The sequence below is a fragment of the Chroicocephalus ridibundus genome, chromosome 6, assembly GCF_963924245.1.
Source record: "Chroicocephalus ridibundus chromosome 6, bChrRid1.1, whole genome shotgun sequence".
NCBI classification, from domain to species: Eukaryota; Metazoa; Chordata; class Aves; order Charadriiformes; family Laridae; genus Chroicocephalus; species Chroicocephalus ridibundus.
The window spans coordinates 30,971,696-30,992,019 of NC_086289.1; the positions used below are offsets into that span (position 1 = coordinate 30,971,696).

A 20,324-nucleotide genomic window follows, 5' to 3' on the forward strand; every position below is an offset into this window, starting at 1 on the left:
ATGAAAACAAAGCTCTTTTATGGAGAGTAGATTTATCCAAAAAGATAACAAAAGATACCTGCATCTAATTCTTATACCAAAAGCTATGCCAGCAGTTGTCAGTCTGTCCCAAGTTATACTCTATTCCTGAACAATGTAGCTGTGATAATTGAATATGAAGAATGCCTATTTTGGGATTCAGAAGGTCTATCCATAGTTCTGTGATTAATACAAATGAATTATAAGCTTCTTAAATGAATAGCCTTCAGTTAAAAAAAAGTATGCATGCATTAACCATTTTGTGAAAACATGCCTTCTGCCTACTCGGGCAGCCTTATTATGTTAAACTGTCTGTCTCCAAAAGGTTTCCAAAGACCTACCACTTTTAGAACTCTGATTTAAAAGCTCACAATGCTACAATTCACGTGTTCCTAAGGGTTTCTGAAGTTTTTAGATGGCTCCGAGTACAGTCTTATAACTCAACATGGCCCCCCTGAGTAGCAGTATTCTCAGTATTCAAATCTGTCTGTCTTCATCTAGTCAGACAGCTTCACAGAATAATCAAAACAATCTAAAGGAAATTTTATTTCTGAAATACAGCCATTTCTTAAAACTGGAAAATTTGTAGTTTTTACATTTTAAAAGTGTGATGTGTTCTTTAGCCCTGCCCTTATATCCTCCTATTCAAGATACTAAGAAATTGTCAATGAGTAGCATTTTTTTCACTCAAGTGCAAAAACGCCTTTCTAATCTTGGATGGGCAATAAAAATATATCTGATAAAGATTTTACCAATGGAGTCCTAAAAGTGATATATGCAATGCATCTGTGATTTTATCTTTCTGTATTCCTCCAAAATTGTTAATGAAATTAAATTCTTTTATTATCTGATTGTTTTTCTTGAAGGGGAAAAACTAAGGCCTTTTGTGACATCAATGCTAATCTCAATAAAATATGCACATAATGCAGAAATAAAAAGTATTACACAGAGTACTGCTACTACAGGCAGGCTTCAGAGACCTATTATTACCTATTAGGAAATCTCTTATGCAGATATGTAAAAATATACCTCTCATAGCAAGATTGATATGGGTCCTAAGATATAGACTGATGAAACATGAATAGATATCCCCTGTCTGGCCAGAGCAGTCACCAAGGCTTCAATTTAATTTCATGTTCTGACTGATAGATACATTTCAGTCCTCAACTGAGAGAAACACTAAAACTGAGTCTTTTCTGTAGCTCAGAAGAAATAAAAAGGTTTTACATGCCAGCATTTAATCAAGCTCAAATATGCAGAGTTATTGATGCTTAGGAAGCAAGGCACTTTCCCTGGTTATAAGAGGCTTTTAGCTGTCTCCTACAACAACTATGTAGGACGCTCTTCTCACAGAGGTATGTGATCATTCCAACTGACTAAAAGAGATTTGTTAATAAAACAGACAGTGGGTGAAATAGTACTGGTGACATTTAAGAGCCTACTCATACCACAGGATCGAATGAAAAAGCAGTGTAAGAATTACTTCTGAAATGCACCGAGTACTCCTCCAAGAACAAGCGATAGGACAAGAGGAAATGGCGTTAAGTTGTGCCAGAGAAAGTTTAGATTACATATTAGGAAAAGATTCTTCACCAAAAGGGTTGTCAAACATTGGAACAGGCTGCCCAGGGAAGTGGCTGAGTTTGCCATCCCTGAAGGTGTTTAAAAGATGTGTAGATGTGGTGCTGAGGGACACGGTTTGGTGGTGGACTTGGCAATGCTAGGTTAATGGTTGGACTCAATGATCTTAAACGTCTTTTCCAACCGAAACGATTCTGTGATTCTCACAATGTGAAAATTATGTCCTCTTAAGGTATTTTATGATGGATACCCACAAATAATGAATGCCCTAAATAACTTATCACTTTGGAGTTTTGAAAGTTCATACATAAAGTGTCAGTAAATACCCTTGCATCTGTTCTTCCTTCTGTTCTTGGTAACATTCTGGTGACATTCGCCAACTTCATAATTTAATTGAAACCAGTGTACTTCCACTCAAATAAATAGAATTACATCAGTAGTTAATTTTATTTCTTATGTTTTATCAGCTCCATATGGGAATTGCATCCCCTGTGTAATTCCCATGGCTGTAAACAGCCATGTTTACATCTTAAAATTCAGAACTCTTCTGATCTTCTGTTCTGTAGCTGTTTCATTTTTGCATTGGTTTCAGTGATGTGAAGCCAACCAAAATGCTTTCAAGTATGTACCTGTGCATAGCACTTAACTGCTGTTCTCTATGATGCTCTTGAGAAAGATCATTATACTTCTTGATGTGTAGCCTTCAAGCTCATGTGTTTTGTTCATTTCGAACATCACCTTTGGGTGATTCCTAACTACCTTTTTATATCAAGATAAGAGAGACATGGATAATTGTAATCTCAAATGTATTGCTGATTCAGTTTTTCATTATTTCTGAAGATTGTGTTCAGATGATGAATCTTAAAATCTACTGCTTTCTCCTCTGTTAGTTTTGACAAAGTGTTAATGAAAGCAATGAAAATGCTTAGCAGTGAGGCAGTACAGCAACATTCTCTCTTTCTAGTGATAGATGCTACCTTTCCTTATCAGTGGTCATTCATTAGTCATGATTAAGAGCACAATAAAAGAAGGTCTGTGATTCCTGTGATCCTGTGTTTTCACCAAGGAAAAAAAAGTCTGTCATTCTCACCCAGTGTCACTAGATAAATATTTTCATTTTAAGATGGCAAAACCAGGACAAACCAACCACCTGAAATACCTTTGTTCCAAAAGGATCTTTTGGTCACATATCCTCAATCTAAAACTTAGGTGTTTCCTAGCTTGGTTTTAATGTGAAAGATAAGCAAGAAGGCTATTCCTTTAAACACATCATGCTCTTCAATAGTCTCTGCCAAGCCAATCTCTTAAGATGCTGAAAACCTTAAATCAGAGAGTAATACAGAATAAAACCAAATTAAGTTAAAAGATAAAGAAGAGAGCTTTACAGATATACCTAGACTGAGATGAGATAGCAGATGAAATGGTGGAAGCTGCTAAGGACATGTTCTTGGACCCATGGGAAGGCTTAGGCTGTGAAAGAGAGCTGGGGGCTGCAAGCACTCTGCAGAAGACACATGAAAGCATGGACAAAATAATTTAACAGGGACAAAAATAGTGACATCAGAATCGAGCTTTGTCGGAGTTCATGTACAGGAGGACTCCTGGATAGTTACCAGGAACAGGTTTTCTGTAGCGTACACCTGCAGACTGACAGAATTGCAACAACATTCCTACAGAACACAAGACAAAATGCACACATTATGTAAAAATCTTAAAACCAGAGTCTACCAATAACTAAGAAAGACAATATGTCAGGACAGGACTTTTATCGACAATATGTGTTTTTATCTGCAAGATCTGAAGATGTTTGAGTCTGAATTCAAGCTAAGCTTTTTAATATGCAAGCAGTACCAGACAAAAGATTCTCCTATTTGAAACACAAGTCATTGTCACGATTAGTTTAGTAGAGGCATTTATTTTTGAAGCATATATTAGATAATCCATTTTCTTCATGTTACAGTTTGAACTGAGAGATAAAAATTACTTAAACCATGTCATTATTTTATGTGGAAGTGCCTTACAGCACAGTTCTGAATTACAGAATAATACCTTATTCAAGCCTCCTTTGCTAGCTGGATGATTGATTTTCTTGCACTGAAATAAAAACGCTGGAGTCTGGTAGGTCGTGGTTAGGTAAAAACTGACTAAAGTGAGAAACTAAGCAGTTGGTACATGTAAATAACTTAAGTCAGCTAGCAAAAATTAAACATGAAATAGAGCCAAGAGAACATTTCCAATTCCATTTACACAAATCTAAGATATGACAGACTACATCTTAGGTCTCAATTATTTGAAGTAGTTTGCATTACTGGAAGCGTGGTTTTCCCTGGATTTTTAAAGCATGCTAAACCATACATCTTTTAGGAATATTCATCAAAAATCAAAGAGAAAAGAATAGTATGCACCAAAGGAAATCACTCTATCTCCAAAATTACTATAATGTAACTGACAGCAGTATAAATCCCACTCGTTTCTTCACAGACTGAGAACTTTTAATATACACGCTAACTCCTACTGTACTACAAGTCTTATGAATGCATACCTCCCTGAAACACAATTTAGGTCTATAGCTAAATCTCATTAGAGAAAAAGTAGTAGATACATCTAATAGAAATTAATTGACTTAATACCTTACTGAGCAAGTCAATCATCAGACGTGTGGTTTTATTGACATATTGCTCATTGTCCACCATGTTTCACTGACATCTGCTATGATATGGTAAGCTCAATCACGTGAGTAAATGACATTTTTTAATTTTCCATTTCATGACATACTGCAGAAACGCTATTAAAAGAGCCTTCATTCAACCACCGTTAACTATTGTGAGGACTTGTTTTGGTTTTATTACAAATGGTGAAAAAACATTTCTAGTTTTAAACCTAGACTTGCTTTCTGAAAATGTAAGCTGTACTGCAGACTTAAAACTACATTTTTTAGGGCAGTTTTATTTTGCAAATTCGTTGCAAACATGAACAACATACTTCAAAATAAGAAACCACACCAAAATATATAAAAGCATCTAAAATAGGTTACAGCTTTTACATACTACATTCTTAAGTTAAGAATGTGTATGCAGCATTTCCAGAGCCATACCGGGGTGTATGTGCGAAAGGACAAAGCAATGAAGCATTACCTTTGGAAGGAGGATGAGAAAGACTCTTGCGCTACTGAGGTGGTTGCTGGTGGTGTCATCAGACTGGCTGTATTTTGAGCAGCAGTAGCAGGCTGATGTGCTGAAGCATGTGGTGCAGGAGCAGAGGCAGAACTGGTAGACACCGGAGCATGCTCAACAGGGGTACTAATTAAAGTTAAATTAAATAAAACAAGAAGCATCTTAAGAAGGCGTGTATTTAAACATAGAGCATAAAACCTACTATGTTTGAACCTGAAGCTGCAAACATAGTAGCAGGCTGTATTACTGAGGGAAAAGCACAATTATGCAAAGAAAAAAAAAAAAGACATTTGTTAGGCCTTTTTGGATGTGCAGTTAAGACTTTCACGCAGTTCCAGTCCTGCTTGACTGAAATTTATCCCTCTCACTTAAGTCCTGCTCCCACTGAAGCCACTGGTAGGAAATGTGGCATGCAGTACTTAAATGGCTGCAAAGAGTCTGTCACAAACTCTTTGAGTTGGGATAAATTTCATCCAATATTTACTCCTGGAGCTGAAGCTTATGTTAGGAGCAAACTTTTTAATTAGATGAAGAAAAGCAATTTAAAGGATATTATCATAGTCTTGTGTCAGTAGGTTTCCTGCAAGTTCTGATAGTCTAGAAATCCAATCAGCACAGTTTTGTGTTGGGTTTAATCATTTTTTTGCAATACAGGTAGTGGAGAAATGTTTAAAAGGAGTCCATTCATCTCTGACCTAAATTCACCTTACATTACACTGGCCAACCCATCAAAAAATAAGACACCTTTTTACACATAGAACAGTATGCAAAATACAAGGGGAAGATGTAGCATAAAATTTTACTACACTAGTTTTAAAACCACTTGGGTGATGAGCACAAGTTGTTACCCTTGTGGCCCTCTTGTGCTATTGTGGCACAGATAACATGGAGCAGAGCAATATTAAAATTCAATTCATTTTCTCTTTATTTGATTGCAAAATAGATTAATTGAAACAAATAAAAATAATAAAAATTTTGTCTTTCATCCTGTGGCCATTTTAGTAACTCAGTGAACTACTAGTATTTTTCATCACCTGCTATCAGGGCACTCAGTGCTCATTAACGTATTTCAGCCTTGCAGCCTCCCTCAAATTTGGCAAGTATTATTAATCATCTCTTACAGATAGACAAATGGGGCACGGTTATCTATTAGGCAGCTTTGCAAGACACTTTAGTCAAAGCCATCCACTGCTAAGAAATGACCCGGTGGTTTGGGAGGTGCAGTGTATTGTCTTCCACTAGCTCTTATATCGCATGGAAAAAAAACAACCCAAGCCCCACAAAAAAACCCCAATAAATGGACTTAAAGATTCAAGTTCTTTGCTGACTGTTTCAATGAACAAAATAATAATATCTACATTCATTATTCACTTGTCAATAAACTTAACAAAAATCACTAGGTCAGTTAAAATTAAAGGGCGGGGAGGGAGAAGAGGAGAAACAAGGAAAGACAAAAGCTTAAATTTGTGTTTAGGCAGATTTTACTGTGGATTTTATTAGTTATTATCCACAGAACAAATAAGCCACTGAAAAACAACTAATTGCAATTTGATTTTTCAGATTATTGTACTATTTTGGGGCACAAACTTCAGTGACAATAAAAGCATATGTCCCCCAGACATAAGGGACATTTTTCTTGATGCCATATTATTGTGCTGTAGGTTCATTTTCTTTAGTAGTTACCCTAATAAATGTATTTTATTTTCTTTTTTAAATCAGGGCATTACTGTACATGACATAGTTGTCTTGTCCACGAGCGGTGGTATAAGAACATAATGGATATATTTTGACTGCTTTTCACCTAAGTACATTGCCACATCTCTGGGTTCTTACAAATGACTCCTGGCAGGGTGATGGAATTCATCGATTCTCATGTGCAATGTACAAAAAATCCCCCAAATTTTCTTTCCTGAGCACAGTAAGTATCCAATAACAAAAGAAAGCTTACAGTTCCATGACTGTTTTTCAGACAAACCTTAACTCTCAAACATTCTTTGTCTTAGCTTTTTTTTCCTATGCGAATTTGCCATTGTGCAGGTATTTTCTCTGTGTTTCAGCCATTCTCTCTAATATTTTCTTTTGCTTCTCTCAGAACCACTGACTCAACAAGTTATACTCCTCAGGACCCAGAAGGAGTACTCGGAACTTCAGAATTCGTGATACTCATTACTCTTCAAGGGACTCTCCCATTTCCCCTGTTTTCCTCCTCTTCTCTGCCCTCTTGTATGGTTTAGTAGTCTAAATCACGGTGTCTTATTTCAGCTGAATATTTTACTGTTTGATTAGCTGAAATGGAAGTGTGGTTGTTATGCCCACCAATTGCAAAGTGGATTGCAACCCACGACAATGGCAGAAAATCAGTATTTCCTCCCTTACAAGTGTTTGCAATTATATACATAACAAGCGAGCTCCTGAAAATACTCATCCTGTTTGCGATTCTGGTTTTCAAATCATTACACCAGAAGTTTTGCAACATATATAACATTTGCAAAAAATGCATAATATGCATTTGAAATTCAGATCACTTCTTCCATCTTGATGCATTTGCATTATGATGTAAATTCTTCCACTTAGCTAATACAGTATCAATTGCATAGACTATGCAGCAGAGTAGCTGTCTATTATACATCACAGCTATGGATCATGGGCTCGTCTGTTACTCAGTTTTAATATACAGGATTTTTTTCACCCTGTTCAACAGCGGCTACTGGAACTGTCACATTAAAAGGTGTTGAGTCAAAATTTAGTATTACACATCTTTGATTTGGCAAACAGGAAAGCACTGAACATATACCGCACATAAAAATGGCACTTAATATACGTCCTAAAAGCAAATACAAACTAGGATTTCACCTATTTTCTCTTTCTATTTTCACTGATGTAAAAGGGAATTTGCTACAGATCCTAAAAGAATCAAGACTTCATACCTTGAATAGAAGAAAACAGTGAAGTTACTTAATTGTTGTAACGATCTCCAAAACGTTAACCAAAACACACACTCAGTGATACATTTAAAAGAAAGAAAGAAAAAAAGATATGTGTGGACATGGACCTGTGTGGAGACAGATTTGAACTGGACAAACACATATAAAGAAAGTAAATGCAAATATACTGGAATACCTTAAAAATTTCAAAAGAAATACAAACAAGTTTTATCTTGCATGCTGTTTGTAATAGTTCTTCTTATGTGATTAAAGTGTTAGAGGCTTGATCACCTTCCTGCAGAGTAGAATATATTAATTAACAGAACAAGGAATTGGAATAAACATAAATGAAGTAGATATAATCTTAAAATCAGGGTGATCTGGTTACATAAATTATATGCAGTTGAGAACTAATTCTCTAGCCAGTTTAATAGAACGAACTCAGACTAAAATTATAAACTAAAATTTAGTTTATAAATTTTAAATAATGTTAGTTAGATATTCAAATAAAATGACGTAATTTTTTCCCCCTCAAGATTGCCTTCTTTCTAGATTTTTCAATCTTTTTTTTTTTAAGTTCTTCAGATGCAGAAGAATTTTAAGAACTGATAAATATGAATGATGATTTATAGAATAGACAATCTATTATAACAGCTTCATTATTACATATGTTAAAGAGTTTTGTTGTTGTTTGGTTTGGTTTGGTTTTTTTTAATACAGTTATCCTGCACAATTTTCATCTTTACAGTATTTTGCATTTTTAGGAAAATCAAAGGAAATGGATGTTCTCAAACATCTCCATATTTGTGGTAACAAATAAACATAAAATGTATGAAGTGAGTAAGTTACACGGATGATAACAAACACACATATCTCTTCTCAGCTGATTTTCACTCATGAATATGGATCAGTAGAGGTTAAGAGGATAATAATGGTTAACCACCATAATGAGAAAACACGGCAACAAACACACTCTAACATTAAAAAATGAGTGCAGATTACACTTCTTTCTCTCAGTAAGGTCCTAAGTTCTGAGACTTTCTGTCCAAATAACAATCATCAAGTGGACTATTAAAGCAGTACTTAGTTTCCTTTATGTAACGGTGAAGATCTTTTTGTTTCAAATCCTTCAACAGATCTCTTGTAAAGAATTGAAAACGTAGGGAACAAAAATAAAAATGAACAGGCAAAAATTATATCTTTTTGTAGCATTTGTAGAAAAAATTCCTGGAAAAGGTGTTTAGAGAAAGGTATAGCATGGAAGAGTTTTGCATTTGAATATGGGAATGTTTGTAGAAATACAGTGTATAATATCGGCTGCTGCTTCACTGCAGAAGGTGCTTAATGACCGTTGTCTCCATATTGCAGGTGAGATCCTTAAGAGGTGCCACTTAAAATGTAAAACCCACATGAACTAGAAGTTGCTGGAATTTGTAGAACTTGGACATCTGCCTTTTAGGCAATGGGCTTTTCTGTCTGAAGGAGTTAGAGGTTGTTATCGCCAAACCATTCCAAAGCTCCAAACCAGGTCAGTGATGCAGTTACACGTCACAGTGTACCTTTGATTACTGGATGAAGTGAGAGGGACTTTCTGGCCAGTAGTGACGAAACTGGCCTCCCTCTGACTTGTACCCGCTCCAAGCCTCAGAGAGCCCTTGGAAGCCACTGGCTTAGCATTGTCAGTGTTGGCATCCGTGGTGAATGATTTAGGAGAATGCCAAATACTTGAGGTCACATACTGTGGCGCGTGTGTAGTAGCTGTAGGCCTGGGTAACAAAGATTACAAGGGGATTTGTAAATGAAGTATTTATTATGTCTCCAATTTCCTACATAATAGCAGGTATTTGAGGGACAGACAGAATTCCAGCCGCAGAAGCGGCTGGTGGCTTAATAGAAAAAGGGTTGTTCGATGTTTTAGTTTTCAGAGATACATGTGCTTACTGCCTGCCATACCAAATAAAGCACCATTTTAGAATGCTAATATCTGGCCCTTTAAGATAGTAGTTATTATTTATATGCAATAAAGCCTTCAGAAAAAATAACCAAAAAACCAAAACCAAAAGTAATGAACCTCATAACTGAAAAATCAAGTTAAGTCTAGGTTTAATAATGAAGGCTTTATCTTTCTGTCTTTTCTTTTTCCTGGAAGAAGATTTATATCTGTAAATACCCAGTGTCCTCTTTCTGTATCCCCAATTTCCTTATGCCATAGGAGATCATGATGATATTGCAGCTGAAATCATGACAAGTCTTGACAGTTTATTTTTTTATTACTGCTTAAAGACCAGGAAAGGCTTTAAGAATTAAAAAAGGTACCTTGTGTTAAAACTGTAAACCATATTGCTAGGAATATCAAAATAAGACACGTAGCAGAGCTGTGATGATAATGGAGATGGAGAAAAGCAATGGTATGACAAACCATGCAAGATTAAGGCAATGTAGTATGACAGTAACATCAGTCATACTTCAGAAATTGCTCCTGGTAAAGTAAAATAAAATAAAATAAAATAAGAAATTAAAAAAGAGATTTCAGTGTAGCAGCTGCATAATCCTGTAGATGATTTTACACAAATGAAACTGCTAGTGAAATGCTAACACATGTTACTTATATTTTCAATTTAATTTACATACAGTAGTTATATAGGAATCAGTGCTTTTATTTCATTCTTTTGACATAATTAATTTAAAAATAAAAATCAGTTTTCCTTACTGTTCCAAGTGCCAGTTGCGATTGCTTGTGTCAATAAAAACGATAATGCTTGCACTTGGATTGTAACTCTATGCAATCTTTGTTCGAATGTGAGCAGCCTTATAAAAATCAAAAATAAAAAGTGACTCCACATTGTTTAGGCAGGAATCAACAGGACAGAGAAAAGCAGAGAGAGAATTCTTTGCATGACAAACTAAGAGGCATTTCTTTGCTCCCTTAAACAACTGGTCAGATTCACTCAAGAAATACCTGTGTTGCAGTACTTAGGTATTTTAGTACATGAACTAATGGAAAACAATACATTTCTATACGTAACTGCAAAACATGCTGAGATTCTTTGGGACAAAACAACTTTTGAAATGAAAGAACTTACTTACAGAGTTACTATGTCTTCAACCTCATAACCCATCGAGGATCAATCAAGATATGCAAGAATATGATACATATATGTTTTTAAAATACCAAAAAGATAATCTTATTTAGGTTTTAAAAACATCTTGAACAATCTAGACAAAGTTTAAAATGGAAATTGTTCTTAAAACTCCATCACAAAATTACAATATTCCATTTCAAGAACATTTGATAAAAGCTGCTTATTTTCAGGTTAATAAGTTCTGAGAAACATGATCCCTGCCCGCCTCATCTCACAGAGCTTTTTGAAGTCTACATCAGAAAGAAAAGTCTAACAAACCCACTTTGTTGAAACCTCTACATTCATCATCTGCTCAAACAGCATAGAAATGTCTTGGTTTTGAGGTAAGAACAATATGAGGAAAGCGTAGGTAAACTCTGAATAGAGGGAAGCCAAACACACAGAGCAAACATTACCTGTTTTCTGATGCTGCTGCAACATTTTCCTTGTCTCTGTGAAAGGAGGGGATACAGTATGAATAAAGTGAATGCAATAGCCAGTGGTGGCAAAAAAACACCCCAGGGAGAAAGAAGATGGGTTGAGGTGAAATGTTTGGTTGCAAAAAGCATCCTAGAGTGGTTGCTCATAAATACAGTTGTGAGAAACCTTTTCAGCTCCCCAAGTGAAACCCACCAAATATGCAAGTTTATTGTATGCTGCTTCTCAGTTGCAAACAACTTTGTTTCAATATTAAAGTAAAATGAAGGAAAATTGACAGTTATATACATACATACAATGTCTAATTTGTAATTTCAGGCATAGTTTTGACTTTAATGAGCTCCCTCTTAAAAGAAAATTTCTAGAATATTCCAGCAGACCGTATTCTGATGCCAACTCCGAATGGTAAGAATAATCAGACTTGGGCAGACCTCAAGGATCCAATATTTTGAAGTGATTGATAAGCAGTTAAATGGTTAACAACTCATAAATATGGATTATTTATGTCTGGCATCACTTAAAAATTCTCTGTCCTACCCAGGTAAATACTAGTTTTCTCAGTCTAAATTGGATTAGAAACAAGTGAAATCATTCCTTCACTGAGGTGAGGAGTAAGTCAGCCTCAATTTCAGTGATAGAGAATTAGGCTGTTACTCTGTAAACACACGTACAAGCTTACAAAAATAACTGACCAGTTTGAGCGCAAGCAACTGTGTATCTGTGTAAGAAGTTGCAACATAGGTATTTTCATAAAGAATAGAATCCTTTAGCCTTAGACTTCTAAGTTTGAAATTCGGTTAAGTAATTGAGATAATCTCAATATTTAGCAATTTGGTGGGTGGTTGTATCCTTTCCTATTTAAGGAATTGTGCTGGAATTTCAATACATTTAAAGTTGAAATATGCCAAATTAGAACATTTTACTTAACTGGGATCTAAAATTACAAAACACAAAGCAAACATCCTCATTTACCCAACTGAAACTGCCTTCTGAAAAATCCTTCAAAAAAAGGAATGCATGTATTTATTTATGTGGAATTGTTGGGCTCCAGTTATTATCTTACATTATGTTTGGAAGGCTATTCTTAATATTTTTCCACATTATTAGTAGTATTTCATATATTTATCTCTGTGTTTATGTATGTATACATACATACATGCGTACAGTCACATACCCTTTCCTTATTTTAACTCCAATAAAGTTATAAAAAACAACCCAGTTTACCTCAGCAAAGGTTTGAGCATAGGTGTTCTCTACCAATTTTTAAAACCTCTAATTAAAATGTAACCCCTAAAATATATGAATTGAAGCCAGATTTTCAAACCCAGAAGTAGACCTGAAATGACCTTCAGATGTGGCTGTCTGACTAAGAATGTTATTATGGTCAGAATGGAAGAACTTCTCATGAAAGTCAACACCCCAAGAAGATCAATTGGTTCACCACTCTAAAGCAATGAGAAACCAAACACTATCTTGATGGTAACCAAGCCATGACTTCACTGGAACGTCAAGTATAGGACAGCCAGGATGAAACAAGGTAGAGGAGGATGGGCTAGAAATTGTGCGTGTGTTAGTATACCAAGAGCCATAATCATGCGAGAGTATTAAAACCCACAGTCACAGCCTGAAAAGAATAAAGCATTGTTTATTTCCAGTGTTACCAAATATTCTATGAGAAATGGCTGTCAAAACCAAAAGGCAGGCAGCTGGGGTCAGGCAGAAGCAGCGTCAGGCCTCTGTTGTTACTGTTAATCTGATCCAAACTTTTCTGCTCCACTATCTGGGGCTATACTGAAGAATGCAGAAAAATGTCACTTGACTTTGTGGTCGGGTTTTCACGGAAGGTTTTTTCCATGCGCGTACAAATACAGGATAACGTTGAGGGAAAATGGCAGGGGAGTTGTGAAGGTTAAAAAGAGAGAGAGAAGTATAGTAAACATACTTCCACAGAATAAAGCAAAGGAGAAGGCAGAGAGTAAAGCGAAAGATGAGCTCAAAGGCACACAATACTTCTTCATGATTTCGCTTCGAAGAGCTATTTCTCTTCCCAGTCAACAGGAGTAATTCCCATCTGGCTAATAGTGAGAAAGGCTCAAGATCAGATGTGTCTCTTATTGGCATTACTTGCCTTTTGAGGAACAGACTATTGGATTTCTAGCCTTTATAATCAAACACCTTTTGCTAACTAAATGCAGAATTAATTTTACTTTTGAGTCAAATACATCCCTGTGGCAGGCTTAGCAAAGTCAATAGCTTCACAACGTAAAAGAATTTGGCTCAGAATTATATGAACAGTTTGTATCGCTGTGTCTACCTACACAGGCGGCTCAAATAACGGACAGTCATGGATAGTAGTTTTGAACTATCTGGGAGAGATTTAATATTAATGGGGTTTTGTCTGCAGTCCTTTTAGTCTCCAGCTGAAATGGCTTTTGATAGAAGGGCCTTAGTCAGTGACTGTTCAGAGACAACAGTGCTACTCCCACGGATTTTATTAAATATCGGACATGTATCTCAGACAAGGTTTATTTATGCAATATACTGTCCTCCCAAATATACAGTATATTATACAATGGAAATGATGACATTTTTCCTTCTTATAAAAATATGCTGCATGATATGGTCCTAAAGACAGGGTGACTGAAATGATAGAAATAGTCTTTCCCTCCGACACACTAGCAAGAATTATAATAGTTTGAGTAATGAAATGTAAAATTCTTTTGCAAGCCAAGATTGTGTGTGCTACTAGATCCTAAAAAGAGCCTGAAGAAACTAAAGAGAATTTCCAATAAATTATTCTGTTGAATCCAAACTGTATGCACTGGACATTGAGATACTGTCCAGTATTCCAATCTGTTATATTTTGGTTTTGGAAACCAAATGTAGAAGATTCCTAAACAAACATCTGCGTGTAACAGACGACCTGAGATGTGGCGCTTGTGCACCTTTTATCTACCTTCTCCTTAGAGAATAACAGATCTAGACTCTCTCTTGAATAGCTCCCCTCTGTTCCATTAAAATGTTGTAGAGACAGAATCATTTAATCTGTAATGAAGATCTGATGACGTAAGGAACATTAGGCATTCTGAGAGACCACGTGGTCCTTCAACTCTTCTCTGTCTTTCAGTAGGGACAATTTGTGAATACTATAATTCATTTTTTTTCCTCCATATTCTTATGGAACAAGACTATTTTCTCATTTTACAAATGAGGAACTACAACTTCATAGAATTGCTCATGGTCAAATAGAAGGTCTACAGCAGGGCAAAGAACTGAAATAAGATCTCCTGAATCCCAACTGAGTATTTAAAACATCAGCTCGCCATCTTTAATAAGAGATTATGGATTTTTAAATAAATATTACTATTCAGTTTTCCAGTATTGTCCTATATTGACCATCCAATAATCTTTTATAGAACCTGACAGATATATACTGACCGTTTTTCAAAGAGGAAATAATTATTAATGCTTACTGATTATTAGGGTCTATATCTATTGAAATTAAAAATTCAGTTTTTCTAGTAGTATGTTGTGGATTTGAAGGACTTGTCCTTATTAGACTTAAAATAACATGTACTTATATTTACATAAACATATTTGCCTACAAATAAAATTTCATTTAAGAAGTAGAAGTCAAAAAATAATTTAAAAAAAATCTAAGAGGGTTTCTGGGAGTAAAGTTGTATGAAAGCTATTTCATGGTGGCCTTCCAAACATTTTTGTCTCAAAGGCATGAGATATTGACACTATTGGAAGCTGGACACTGAGCCAGATTGACTGCTGTTCTGATCCAATAAGTTATTTCTACCTTTCTATGTTTGCAGCTGAGAATTATTCCATTGTCAGATGAATATAAGACTATTGAGATTGACTGTCTCTTTTTTTTCCACCAAGCTATATTTTTGTTATCTTAACAAAGACACCATAAGACACATAAAGAAATTATAGGCAGTTAGCTGGAGAGGACAGAAGACAACTGTCATGCTGGTTTAGTTAAAACTTTAGCTTGGGATCAGAAAAAAGGGGTAGAAGAGCTCATCTCTCTTTTTCAGCCACTGTAGTTAAGAATGTGAGCAGCCCACGCCAAAACAATTGCAATATATCCTACTAGTATGTCTGCTTTCCAAAACAGGGAAATACATTTCTCCCAGCAGGTATCCTGGTTTGTGCAGACAGTGCCGCAGAGTAGGAAAAGCATTATCATATATTCAGCAGAAGGAAAAACAACCAGCGACTCATTGTCAACAAGTAGTATGGAACTCAATCAAAGCAGCTCACTAAAGTCAAAGCAAATACCTCCTGTGGATGCATTTTAGTGGCGTCTACTGGTATGCTGTTATATTTAACAGTCAAATAATAAATGCAGCTGGAAATACAGCAGCATCAGTATTGGTGGAAATTAAGATAACTCTTTTCCAAGATTTACCAAGTGACATTTGGCATGCAAGTATACGTACTCCAATTTATCTTATTGGTAAACACATCACTTTAACAAACAACAAAGACCACAAAATTCTGAGTATGTGGAGCAACTTGAGCTGGGATATTTCAGATAATAATAATAATAATTCCCTTAATTATGCAATTGGATTTATCTGAATGGTTCCCTCTAGCTTTTTATAGCCCCACTGGTAAAGTGCAGGTATCTGCCACCAGGCACCTGAACACAGGATTTTCAGTTTGTATTTGCGACCATTTTAGACAAAACCACAGCACAACAAGTTTAGGTATTGTAGACCAGGAAATTATTCCCATTTCACTGAAGTGTTCTTTCTCATCATGACTTCACTTTTCTCCAGGGAAGCTGGAGAAAGCAAGACCCATAGATCTCAATTTCAGCTGGTAGATTTTTAGTGCTACTTTTTAATTTGTGCGCATGGATGATAAGAAAATTCATACTTTCTCTACATGGTATTATCCTAAGTTTGAAGCTGCATCTGAAATATACTAATGCGTCTTTTCTATTCAGTTCGTGAACCAAATCAGTAAGCGCTATGAATTAGAGCAGTTTTCATTCTTTCACAATGCGGATTACGTTTTATTTCATAAATTCTCTTAAGGGTTTTGTTACCTTCCCTCTCTCTTATTTGTAATCATATAACATTCTGGGTCAACTATGACAAATGCTTACGTGGAAATGAACTATTAGGAAGTTATTAGTAATTAGGGTAATTTTGCTGACATTAATGCAATTTAGAAGCAGAACAAAAGGAAGCAGTGCCAGTGCTACGCTATCAGCCAGTTGTCCAGCTCACCCTAAACGAAGCTCTGTGAGCCAGCCTGATGATGCACAGACCACAGCTGAGCACCTCTGGGTTACACATGCTCGTTGGAAAGCCTGCTACATGCAAGAACTGCTTTTTCCATGTTGGACTGAAGGCAATGCAGGGGAGGAGTCAGAGAGAAAGGTAGCATTGTGCACTGGTATCTATCTCGATTAGCCATCTACATCGGCGGAAAGATGCATACGAGAATCTTAAAGGTTGCACAGTGTGACAGGAATGAAAGCGATGTTAATTTCTGCTCATGCAAAAGTTAACTGCTGGACAGGAACATGCAGAAGGCTGAGATAGTAAAGACAAGATGTTAAATACAGGTCAGTGCACACACCCTCCCACACAAAATTGAATCTTGAGCTTTAACAAGCTCTGTTAGCTTATGCATTATTTTCTCTATGAACTATTTTGAGAAAAGCTTCGTGGTATTTGCTAATTTCATTTGGAGGCCTCATGCTTTGAATTTTAAGTGAATACATTGAAGTGGATACACCATACCTTACTGTCATCACCTTTGATCAATTGGTTCTACAGAGAACTGGCTTGAAAACAAGGAATTTATGATCTCTAAATTAATTTTTCCCACAGAACTTTCAGGAGTATTTTGGGGAACAAACACGTTATATTTGATTGAGTTTCCCTTCTGGTTTCACTCAGAATTCCATACAGACAAGTGAGTTATTTCACTATTCCTACATTTTTGTCACTGTTGAGGTACTAAAAGGTAACTGGGGATGAGAATATATTAAACTGATGTGCTTGTTATTCTTTATTGCAGTTATGTTCCTTAAATGAGAAAGCAACCTATAGAAGTCTGCTTTATTTCATGGGCTGTTGTGGAAAAATAAGATACAACTTTGAAAAGGACTTTGGTAATCTCATTAGCATATAGATATGAAGTTTTTGGCAATTGGGCAGGTCAGCAATGCTAAGCACTGGAAATTCTGGCAAACGAAGGAAGGGGATCAGCCTTAGCTTGTCTTGGTGGTGTCAGATAGCTTTGATAAGGAGCAGTGGAACAAAGAATATTGTTGTGCTCGAGAGCAAATTTTAGTCAATTCATTTTCGTGTATGTTGCAGAAAGCTGTTGATTAAAGGCTAACTGATTAAAGAAAGTAATTATCTAGTACTACCAAAATAGTACATACCAAAATTCTATCTTTTTAACTCTGCAACCTAAAATTCGTGCAAGCATCCTGGTATTTTCTGATAGGTGTAATGATAATCCCAGTCTCTGAAACTCATGGTAGACAGTGCTAAAAAGCTACAAAATCTATTTAGTCCCTGTGGGAACCTGGGTGCAGAAGTGAAAAATTGATGTCACCTTTTCTGCCCCTGAAGAAGGCTTCAGACAGCTCTGTGATATGCAAGAGTTGGACTTTTCAAAAGTTACAAAGTGGTCCCTAAAATACTTGTTCCTTGCTACTGAAAATATACTCCACACAGCTGTGCGTAATGAGACAAACTGCAACAAAGAGAAGGCAACCTCTATATTTTTTACATAGCAAAAGCTTACTCTCCTTCCCATGCAGCAGGCGTGGAAGGAGGGAGGCAAGAGAAGGAGCCACAGAACCTTTCTCCTTTTGTAATTTTTTCATGCAGGAAAGGAAGAGAGGTCAGGTTCTCATGCCTGCTTTCCTAAAGTCATACTGTAGCCACGTCCCATCAGCACACACCGCATACAGTCAGTATTCCTGCTGCAAACTAGGCATTGTAGGAGGTGAGGAGGAGACCACTTGAGTAGAAGGCAAGGCAGCAGCATTCAGGAAATAGGTTAGTTTAGATCAAACCGTCTTATACCACAGCAGAAAATGAGCATTTCCCTGTGTCATAACCAGACAAGCAAATTTACCTGGAAGGCCTTTTGGTTTTGATTTCCTACTGGCATCAGCTTTACCGTATCTTCATTAAATGCTTATAACACTATGCTTTACTGGCAATATTGGGAAGGGCGGGGGGTTAATATCACTATCCACATCCTGCGTTTTACTTTATTTTTGGCACGAAGGCTATTTAGAAGACAGTATTGTCACCGACCATTGTCCTCTGCTCAGCAGAGCAGGCATCATTCAAAATACAGCTACACTTGCCTATCATCAGTGCTATTTTAAAGAATTACATGACTCATCGAGTCTTCAGTCAGGAGTCTATTTTAAGCCTCACCATCATTAACTGAGACCAACCTAGGCAAAACAGCAGACTTTTGCAAATGGTCAAGAAACACCACAACGTGGGGTTGGTCAGTCAGAAGCAATATACAGCGAGATAACCCCGACACATTAAAACCAGGGCATAACCAGGCCAGACTTGACCTTTAGCTAGAGCAAAGCTAGTGGTTTCTTCAAGTTGTTAATGATTTCTCATCAGGCAAAGTCTGTTACAGTCTCTAGCAGTGAGATGTAGTAGAATGATAAATCCAGCCCAATTTCTCCACCTTACAGAAAAAGTCTGCCTCCTACTCAGGAGGGAAAAACAAGGCCTCTTAATAGTTATGTAAGGAGAGATCTGTAACATTCATTTTCTGGGCTTGAAGATCGCCATGACAACATAAAGGCAGATTTTTGAGGAGTAAAAGTTAAGGAATTACTAGTCTAAACATGAACAAAAAACTGGACAGAAAAATTTGACTGAAAGTATAATTAACAAAGCCCACCACTTATGAGATTTTTTGAGAGGGACTGGGCTAAGAAGTAGGAGTGTGCAGTGATAAACAATCTTGCCTTAGGGAAACAGCACCTTCACAAAAGGTCTTTATCATTGCAAAAGTTCCAAAAGTTACCAACTAGTGAAGATTTTTTTCTATTACCTTTTTTTTTTTTTCTGTAATTACATAAAGAATTGAAATTCTACAAGCTTGGAGAGTGAGTAGGTTCCATTTTGTAACCTCCAGGCAAAAGGATTACAACTGTTTCTCTATCTGATTACATGGTTTATATGGACTGAATTTTTATCATTAAATCCACTGAAGCAGAGCTGAGGGCAAGGGGCTTCTTAATTACATCTGCATTAATTACGTATCTGATCAAACTATGCTTTTCTGATTATTAAAAAATACCTTCAAAAATACCATTATGTGTAAACATTGAGATATAATCTAGACATTTTCTTTTCTATTATAGTACATGCACTAGGACTATTTGAAACAAAGAATATTAGATTCATAAAACATTAAGGATACAGTGTTTTCACTTATATAGGAATTGCATATTATTACTTATTCAGAAAAAACATTTAATTTGGTTGAAAATTAGAACTGGGAGATTTTTTTTTTACTTAGGTACGTTTGATATGTATGAAAAAGAGGTAATTGCCAATTGATATTTTAATTTCTATCAAAATTTCCCATATATAAATAAAATTCACCCACTCTGAAACAAAGTTTGATCTTAGCAACATTCAGGAAAAGTTAAAATGTTGCTCTTATTTCATGCAGTTATGCTGATTTTCCACAGGCACTAATAAGATGGTACAATCAGAATCTGTTTGTGTTCCCATAAGGAAAATATAAATGAATGTTGTATATTAAATGGCGTGCTTACTGAATTGCTATGGTACTTATTTAAGACAGTGAGATGCATTTTAAAAGGAACTAGTGATCATGTACTCTTAAATAATACTCAAAATTTAATTTTTTTAAGTATGATAGCTAGATTTTTTTTTCCCCTTTAAACACTCCAGTATTTGGTTGATTCATGCAAAATCCTTCATGAACAGTAGCTTTTCCTTCTTTCCATAATGCAGAAAAACAATGTGAGTTTGAATGAACTTTGTTCTTGTATGGACTGCTGATAT

General features: G+C 36.0%; 1 protein-coding gene and 1 long non-coding RNA gene across 6 annotated transcripts in view; one reads left to right on the plus strand and one right to left on the minus strand.

The window, feature by feature from the left end:
* Positions 1–17,205, plus strand: part of LOC134517553 (uncharacterized) — a 52,524-nt gene extending 35,319 nt beyond the window's left edge. The window contains exons 6-9 of the long non-coding RNA XR_010071664.1: positions 6,492–6,690; positions 9,065–9,224; positions 11,010–11,162; positions 17,121–17,205. This is a non-coding gene — a long non-coding RNA (uncharacterized LOC134517553). The remainder of the gene's footprint in view (positions 1–6,491; positions 6,691–9,064; positions 9,225–11,009; positions 11,163–17,120) is intronic.
* Positions 1–20,324, minus strand: part of LDB3 (LIM domain binding 3) — a 123,223-nt gene that overhangs the window by 25,098 nt on the left and 77,801 nt on the right. For 2 of the 5 annotated variants that reach the window (XM_063339154.1, XM_063339152.1), the window contains 4 exons: positions 11,235–11,270; positions 9,256–9,462; positions 4,734–4,898; positions 2,993–3,100 (listed from right to left, as the gene is read on the minus strand). In XM_063339154.1, coding sequence (XP_063195224.1) covers positions 2,993–3,100; positions 4,734–4,898; positions 9,256–9,462; positions 11,235–11,270 — 516 coding nt within the window. The remainder of the gene's footprint in view (positions 1–2,992; positions 3,101–4,733; positions 4,899–9,255; positions 9,463–11,234; positions 11,271–20,324) is intronic. The other 3 variants (XM_063339155.1, XM_063339151.1, XM_063339156.1) reach the window with 3 other exon arrangements.